Source organism: Arachis ipaensis, chromosome B07 (genome assembly GCF_000816755.2).
Source record: "Arachis ipaensis cultivar K30076 chromosome B07, Araip1.1, whole genome shotgun sequence".
NCBI lineage: Eukaryota > Viridiplantae > Streptophyta > Magnoliopsida > Fabales > Fabaceae > Arachis > Arachis ipaensis.
The window spans coordinates 1,527,650-1,537,027 of NC_029791.2; the positions used below are offsets into that span (position 1 = coordinate 1,527,650).

At 34.5% G+C, this 9,378-nt stretch overlaps 2 protein-coding genes across 4 annotated transcripts in view; both read left to right on the top strand.

The window, feature by feature from the left end:
- LOC107607977 (cytochrome P450 71D10-like) overlaps window positions 1-8,788 on the top strand; it is a 14,105-nt gene extending 5,317 nt beyond the window's left edge. Inside the window, exons 1-2 of one of the 3 annotated variants that reach the window (XM_021106885.1) lie at window positions 435-742; window positions 7,976-8,788. In XM_021106885.1, the coding sequence (XP_020962544.1) occupies window positions 536-742; window positions 7,976-8,620 (852 nt within the window). In that variant the 5' untranslated portion in view covers window positions 435-535 and the 3' untranslated portion in view covers window positions 8,621-8,788. Of the gene's footprint in view, window positions 1-434; window positions 743-808; window positions 1,557-7,975 lie in introns of those variants that run through there. The other 2 variants (XM_016309872.2, XM_021106884.1) reach the window with 2 other exon arrangements.
- Window positions 7,199-7,900, top strand: LOC110264772 (cytochrome P450 71D10-like). The gene has a single exon (XM_021106886.1). The coding sequence runs from the start codon at window positions 7,216-7,218 to the stop codon at window positions 7,891-7,893; it is 678 nt and encodes a 225-aa protein (XP_020962545.1). The 5' UTR covers window positions 7,199-7,215; the 3' UTR covers window positions 7,894-7,900.

Below are 9,378 nucleotides of genomic sequence, written 5' to 3' on the forward strand. Positions count from 1 at the left end.
AATTACTGTAATAATAGTCATAGTTGATACATGTCATGCTGGCAAAGCTATTATTTACTTTAGGGGCAGGTTTCTAAAGGTGAAAATTCAGGTGCAGTTAACTTTATGTAAAGTTGATAGTTGAGAGTCGTTAAATGATTTGACAAGTTTGACTAAATATATCATATAACAACTCTCACTATTAACTTCATATGAAATTAACCGTGCACTTGAGTTTCTACCTTTTCTAAGACTACTGAAAAAAACTTCGTAATTTGTTGGAATTATTGTGATGTCATTCCAAATATAATTATTAAGAAAATTTCTTATAATTTAATACATATTTTAATATTTGTAGTTTACATTCAATTTTTATTGTTATTTTATTGTACTCTGTCATATTTACTATCTAATAATTGTATGTTTTTTATTTGACAATATAAGTAAAAAATATAGCTATCAGGAAGTTTTTATATCATGTGTTGAGGAAGCAACGCAAATAGGAGGAGGAAATTGTATTGCTGATCTGTATCCTTCAATTAGAGGACTGCTTGAAATGATGAGTAGAGGCAAGACTAAGCTTGAAGAAGTGCACAGAAAGTCTAATAAGATATTGCAAGACATCATAGATGATCATAGAAATAGAAGAAATAGTGGCAAATGTGACAAAGAAGGAGAAGATCTAGTTGATGTTCTTCTCAAATTTCAACAAAAAGATTCTGAATATTTTTTTACTGATGACAATATCAAAGCAGTCATCCTGGTTAGTCTGTTAACTATATATGGATTGATCTTATTAGAAAAAATGATATAATTAATCAATTTGCAGGACATGTTTGCTGGTGGTGGAGAAACATCTTCAGCAGTTGTGGAATGGGCAATGGCTGAAATGATAAAGAAACCAAGTGTGATGGAAAGAGCACAATCTGAAGTTAGAAGGGTTTATGGTAGCAAATGGTATGTAGATGAATCAGAATTGCACCAATTGACATACCTTAAGTCTATCATCAAAGAAACCTTAAGGTTACATCCATCTGTGCCATTGTTAGTTCCAAGAGAGAACAAAGAACCATGCCAAATCAATGGGTACCAAATTCCAGCCAATTCTAGAATTGTTATCAATGCTTGGGCAATTGGAAGAGATCCAACCTATTGGGTTGATGCCATGGAATTTAAGCCTGAGATGTTTGTTGATAATTATTCAATTGATAATAGAGGCACAAACTTTGAGTTTATTCCATTTGGTGGTGGAAGAAGAATGTGTCCCGGGATTGCATTTGCTACACCAAACATGGAGTTGTCACTTGCTCAATTTCTTTATCATTTTGATTGGAAGCTTCCCAATGGAATCAAGAATGATGAACTTGATATGACTGAGTTGTTTGGGAACACTGTAAGAAAAAAAAATGATCTCTGCCTAATTCCCATTATTGTCAAGGATATGCATAAAGATAACAATGTAATCAGCAGTTAGGATTATAAGTTACATGTAGTTAGCCTTGGTGGTATGGTTAGGTAATTCTATTAGGAATTCTGTTTGATTCTGTTTTCATTCTAATATTGTGAGTAACCCATGTAACCTCTTTATAAGGCTAAACTTTGCTATGGTCAATAACACAATTTCCATTTCCTTCTTTACTAATATATGATCAAATAGTTCTTTCTCTCTAAACCTTCACTTATTTCTTACACACACTGTATATTCTTCAAGATCACTTTATGATATCAAGATCATAGGTTTAGATCCGAACAGCACTTCAGAGAACCAGGGCTTAATTGCATAGGAATATATCTCCAAGATTAAACAAGTTGCAGATACTTTTACTTTTTTTGGTATCTCTGCCACCTCTAAAGAAGACATCGATGCAATCTTGAGAGATTGAATATGGATTAACAGATGCTTATCACTACAATCATGTATGATTAAACAAATCTCCCTTCTTGCTTGAATAGATATTTTTTATATAGCTAAAATCACTAAATACCTTCATTATGAAATATTAAAAAATTAACATAATTAATTATTTTTATTCATCAGTTAGTCAATAATATTCACTACTAGAAAACTAGTTATTACAGACGGATATTTCCGACGGATTTTATCCCACTGAAATACAGACAGAATTTCAGAGGGATTTTTTTGTCAGAAAACAAAAAAAATAGATTAGGATAAATTACAGACGGAAAAGAGAATCCATCGATAATTCCGTCGAAAAAATTAATTTTTTTCTGTGAGAAATGGTTACAGACGGATTTTTCATCTGTAATTAAATGGACAAAAAATTGCATTTTATTAAGTTATTACAGACGGATTTTCCGTCTGTAATTTAAAAGTTTCCGTCAGAAAATATATTGAAATTAGGGTTGTTACTGATAACTCCTCCATTCAATCACGATCCTTCTACTTGGAGAAGCAGAAACCTGGAATGAATCAGGCATTGGCGATTTTAGAGATGACGGGAAAGGCAGCGCCCTTGGATTGAGAGTGATTAAGGGAGGCTCGTTCCTTGATCTTCTGCATCTGAACATGCGCTCCATGAGGAGCTCGTACTGGCACTTCTCGTAGGAGTGACGCTCGTTCTCGCACTTCCATGGAAGGTAGAACTCGGCCTGGCGGCACTTGTTGAGAGGGATGAGGAGGTGTGTGCACTGGTCCTGTATGCAACAGAGCTTCGGTGCAACAGAAGCTCAGTACAATGGAGGTTCGGTGCGACGGCATTGCAAGGCTGAGAGGCGGCGCTGACGGAGCATTTGGAGGAAATGAGTGTGTAGAAGTAGAAGGATCGTGATTGAATGGAGGAGTTATCAGTAACAACCCTAATTTCAATATATTTTCTGACGGAAACTTTTAAATTACAGACGGAAAATCCGTCTGTAATAACTTAATAAAATGCAATTTTTTGTCCATTTAATTACAGATGGAAAATTCGTCTGTAACCATTTCTCACAGAAAAAAATTAATTTTTTCAACGGAATTATCGATGGATTCTCTTTTTCGTCTGTAATTTATCCTAATCTATTTTTTTTGTTTTCTGACAAAAAAATCCCTCTGAAATTCTGTCTGTATTTCAGTGGGATAAAATCCGTCGAAAATATCCGTCTGTAATAACTAGTTTTCTAGTAGTGGATAATTCACATTAATAAATCAACATTCGTCCAATAATTTTACGTGAATCACCTAAAATAAAAAATATCATGTGTATCATCCCAATCACATTTCTATACAAATCGAACAAGTCAAACTAGATTTAGTTCTCTATATAATTAAATTGAAAAAGTTTGGTTCGATTTATACATCTTTACATGATGTCCTAGTAAATCTAATCAATATGTTTCAATTTATGCATGCATGCATGTTATCCTAATAAATCTAAGCACACTGTTTCGATTTAGCCATGCATGTGAGCCCATAGTAATTCGAAACAATCTATTTCGAATTACACCCTGATATTGTCCTTATATATTCTAATGGGACTGACGATTAGATTTATTGTAAGGACAACCTATATAAATATGATATGAACGTTAATTATGTATGAGAGTAAAACAAAATGGCTAGTGAGGATGGCATAGACGATGTACTATGGGATGATGATGAGGATGACGATGTGGAGCCAAACATAATTTCCAATGAGAGTGATGATGACATAGCAGGGAGTAATCCAGTTGAGGGTGGTGCAGCGTCTAGTTCAGGGACTAAGCAGTATCCCCTGCACTTTTCAAATTTAGACTTGGATGCTATGAGATAGCAGGGGGTTCCTGGGGAACCTTTTGAATTTAGTGCCAGAGACACACAAGATGCTGGAGGACTAGTGAAGTTTCAGGTTGGTTAGCAGTTTTAGGATAAAGAAGAGGCCGTGTTAAGCGTGAAGACTTATAACATCCGACGCGGTGTTCAGTACAAAGTGGTGGAGTCTGATTATCGCAAGTACTACGGGAAGTGTAAGGAATTTGGCAACGGGTGCGCATGGTTTATTCGGATCAGTCTTCGCCAGCGTAGAGGTTTTTGGAGGTAAAATGGTACAATAGACTTCATACTACCGTGCATTCTGTATTCGACATGTGGCCGCCAATTTTTCTATAAACTTTAAGGGCAAGGATGCACGAAGACTTTTGGTAAATGCGGCTTATGCCAAGACTGAGGTTGAATTTGACTACTGGTTTGATATTCTCCATTCCGAAGATCCTGCCATGAATGATTGGGCTAAAAGGATTGACTATGTAATGTGCATAGAAATAGTTTTGAAACTTCATCATTAGATATACAGTGTTGCCAAGCTGACATTAGATATTAACTATTTAGATTTGACAAATAGTGACATCCCTAATCTGTAGGAGATCTATCCTAAGCCTCCAATGAGCAACTCGAGGTCTCTTCTCACTCGCAGTTAGGTTGTGACCTGACCACCTGCACCCCAAACACATGTTATCACTAAATGAAAATAACTCCAAATAATAAAAGAGAAAGATAGCACATAAATAGAACATCACCTCAAGGCCAAAGGCCAGCCAAAAGTATCATATCCTGCGGGTCTGAAACCAGAAAACTGTTAGAAGATCCATGACTGAAGCAGCTGTAATGAACCAGCTAACTTCACAACGTTTCTGTTTGCCACACGGCACATGCACCATTATAACTATGACAGAATAGTTAATCCCCAACTGTACCCATTCATGTCCTCAAGCTTGGCTACGTATGGCAGCCATTGAATGTGCAGGTGAGTACCGGACTTGTCACCAAATAGCAGAGTCCCCAAAAGCATCACGATATAGGCCCGGACATATCTCCTAATAGTGGCGTCGTCAGCGCCATCAGGAATCTCTCCGAATGTGTCCTGCATCCAACTGCATCTCATTGTAAACTTGTCGATGCAATTCGTAGGAGGCAAAACACCCAACAGCTCCTAGAACCACACCCAAACTGGGCGACCACCCTCGATGTATCGCTCAAACTCCATCAGGCATCCAGTGACGTACTGTCCAACGATCGGCAGCCCTAACTGATACACCACGTCCTGCACTGTAATCGTGCACTCTCCGAACGGCATATGAAACATGTGCGTTTCCGGATGCCATCTTTTCACGAATGCATTCACCAACGGCTCATCCAACTTAAATCAAGTTTCGTTCAGCCTCGTAAGATGATATAAATCGGCCATCTACAAGTACAAAACGATCCTCTCATCCAGGTACATACCTTACTATCATCTCATGCTACCGATACATCGGTGGGGCTACATAAACAACATAACAAATTGTCTCTTACGACCACATCAAAACATATTTACATAACAATATCAACTAATATATATCTTAATCTAAATAATGCCATAAATACAACCAAATAATGTTACGAGTACAAACACACAATAAATTTATATATTCATCAAACTGGCCGAATAAAAATAAGTTTAATACTAATAAATATTTTTACTAACAACCCAAATCACAACATCAAGTCCATTGGCTAGTCTTACTCTAACTAAGTTTCACTACACATTATCTTCACTACTCATATTTTTCTACTTATTTGTAACTACTATCCAAATTAGAACTTGCTCGGTCAAACTTCTAGAGATTATCAAGCGACTAATCTAACCACTCTATTTAGTTTAACAATTGTAATAATGACCAACATTAAAAGAGACAAAAAAGCATTAACGTAAAACATTTAATACTATTTTTGAAAAAAAAAATTGTATACACCAACCTTTTTATTGATGATATATATACCAGCAATATGAGCAACTCTGTCCAAATGATAAAGACGATCTGAGTTATCTCCCATCACGTTATTTATCAAATGTTGGAGTGTTTGGGCTAAGGCTTCTCTGAGCGTTTTGGATTCGTAGTTCGAATGAGTCCAATTCAAACTCTATTTATAAGAATCCTCCTAGTAAATCTAATTAGATTCATTCAAATTATCATGGGCACGAAACCGTGGGTAATTCGAAACAGCCATAACCGAATTACTATGGGCTTTCCAATGCTCGTAAATTGAAGGTTTGTTTTGAATTATTATGGACAAACGTCCAAGGCTAAATCGAAACAGGGTGCTTAGATTTACTAGAATAGCATACATGCATGTATAAATCGAAACATGGTGATTAGATTTACTAGAACAGCATGCAAATATGTGTAAATCGAACCAGACTGTTTTGATTTATATAGAAAGTTAAATCTAGTCTGGACTTCTAGTTAATTCGATTTGTATAGAGATATAATTGGAGTGATTCACGTTACGTTTTTCATTTTGGGTGATTCACATCAAATTGAACGAATGTTGGTTTATTAATGTGAATTACCTTAAATTTTATATCGCTTAAAAATATCATTTTTAAAGTGCTTATAAATAAAAATTTCATCCACTTATTTTTTAAATTAATTTTTAAAATTGAATTAAATCTACTTAATTATTAATCTGGAACTAAAGTATATCATAGTTATTAATTTATTAATTTATAGATTTTGTTAAATAAATAATAATTTTTGTGAATAATATGAACAATTGATTCTAAAATTAATTCAATAAAACAAAAATATACTACATCTTCAAATTATCTACCTAAATCTTAATATTAAGATAATCATTTACACACTTAATAAATTAAGATAAATACTATTCTACCATCTCTAAAGTAGCATGTAAGTTACCCTCTCTGATGTGTCATATTTTAATTGGGTGATTATTTTAACCTGAGTTACCTTCTCCACTCTTTCGTCGTCATTGCGACTCTCAAGCATCACCGTCGCATTGGTGTTTTGTTTTCTCTTCCTAAATCATTGTTCTAGAAAATGTACTCTAACTCTCTCTAATTGTGTTTACTCCTCTTCACTCCTTCGTCATCGTCATTATGCCTCCCAAGAATCACCGTCTCATTGGATGTCTTATTTTCTCTTCCCAAATCATTCTTCCAAAAAAGGTACTTCAACTCTCTCTAATTGCGTATACTTTACTTGTTTCCACTCCTTTGTCGTTGTCAATGTGCCTCCTAAGTATCACCGTCTTATTGGGTGTTCCATTTTCTTCTTCTAACTCAGGTTAAAATAAACACCAAATTAAAATATGACACATTAAAGAGGATAACTTACATGTTATTTTAGAGAAGGTAGGATAGTATTCACCATAAATTAAATATTCGATATATTCATTATTCACATTCTTTACTATTTTCATTGTCTACCTATATACTTTATAATTTATTATATAATGGTACGCAAATACAACCTTCTACCATGCATATCATCATGGATCTTCAAAACCTTATCTCTATCTTCACCACCTTCCTCTTTCTCTTTATGCTATTGAAAATAGCCATTAAGAAATTTAGTTCTTCCAAGGATATTACCAATTTACCCCCAGGACCAAGAAAACTACCCATCATAGGAAACATGCACAACCTTGTAGGATCAATGCCGCCCCATGAATGCCTAAGAAACTTAGCATCTAAATATGGACCCTTAATGCACCTTAAACTAGGAGAAGTGTCCCACATCATAGTTACATCACCTGAAATGGCACAAGAGATTTTGAAGACTCAAGATCTCAACTTTTGTGATAGGCCAAACGTTCTCTTTGCAAGAGTCTTGAATTACAATGGAACAGACATTGTTTTTGCCCCCTATGGAGAGTATTGGAGGCATGTACGAAAGATATGCACCATGGAGTTATTAACAGTAAAGCGTGTTCAATCTTTTAGGCGCATAAGAGAAGCAGAGGCTTTAGAGTTGGTCAAAGCAATATCTCAAAGTCAAGGCTCCATTTTCAATCTCTCTCACAAGATTTTATCAATGACCTATGGAATCTCGGCTAGAATAGCATTTGGTAAAAAGAAATTTATTCACAGCGCAAATACTTTATTATTATTATTATTATTATTATTATTATTATTATTATTATTATTATTTTTATAATTTTTTTCTTTATACTAATAAAATTATTAATTCCTTAACATGTTTGTTAGCAAAACTTTTATTATGTTTAATTTATTTGCAGGACATATTTATTGGTGGTGGAGAAACATCCTCAGCAGTTGTGGAATGGGCAATGGCTGAAATGATAAAGAAACCAAAAGTGATGGAAGCTGCACAAGCTGAAGTTAGAAGAGTTTATGGTAGCAAAGGGTATGTGGATGAATCACAATTGCACCAATTGACATACCTTAAGTCTATCATCAAAGAAACCTTAAGGTTACATCCATCTGTGCCGTTGTTAGTTCCAAGAGAGAACAAAGTACCATGCCAAATCAAAGGGTACCAAATTCCAGTCAATTCTAGAATTGTTATCAATGTTTGGGCAATTGGAAGAGATCCAAGGTATTGGGTTGATGCCATGGAATTTAAGCCTGAGAGGTTTGTTAATAATTATTCAATTGATAATAGAGGCACAAACTTTGAGTTTATTCCATTTGGTGGTGGAAGAAGAATGTGTCCCGGGATTGCATTTGCTACACCAAACATGGAGTTGCCACTTGCTCAACTTCTTTACCATTTTGATTGGAAGCTTCCCAATGGAATCAAGAATGAGGAACTTGATATGACCGAGTTGTTTAAGATCACTATAAGAAGAAAAAATGATCTCTGCTTAATTCCCATTATTGTCAAGGATATGCATAAAGATAACAATGTAATCAGCATTTAGGATTATTAGTTACATATAGTTAGCCTTGGTGGTCTGGTTAGGTAATTCTATTAGTAATTCTGTTTGGTTCTGTTTTCATTCTAAGATTGTGAGTAACCTATGTAAGCTCTTTATAAGGTTAAACTTTGCTATGGTCAATAACACAATTTCCATTTTCTTCTTTACTAATATATGATCAAATGGTTCTTTCTCTCTAAGCTTTCACTTATTTCTTACACACACTGCATATTCTTCAAGATCACTTTATGATATCAAGAGCATAAGTTCAGATCCGAACAGCACTTGAGAGAAACAGGGCTTAATTGTATAGGAATATATCTCTAAAATTAAACAAATTGCAGATATTTTTACTTTTCTTGGTATCTCTACCACCTCTGAAGAAGACATCGATGCAATTCTTGAGAGATTGAATATGGATTAACAGAAGCTTATCACTACAATCATGTATGATCAAACAAATCTCCCTTCTTGCTTGAATAGATATTTTTTATATACCTTAATTCATACCTCTAAAATTACTAAAAATCTTTATTATAAAATATTAGAAAAGGGAAAGTCTCGAGACCAGTAGCTAGCCAGCATTTAACTATCAAAAGAAAATTGAATGATTCCAGTCCCACATCATTGAATTTAATCTCACACAATTAAAAATACTATTGATAACTAATTAATGGTTACAAAACACAAAAGTTGCTGGCCTTCTAACACTCCTCATTAGAAAATTAATATAATTTATTATTTTTGTTCATCAGTTAATT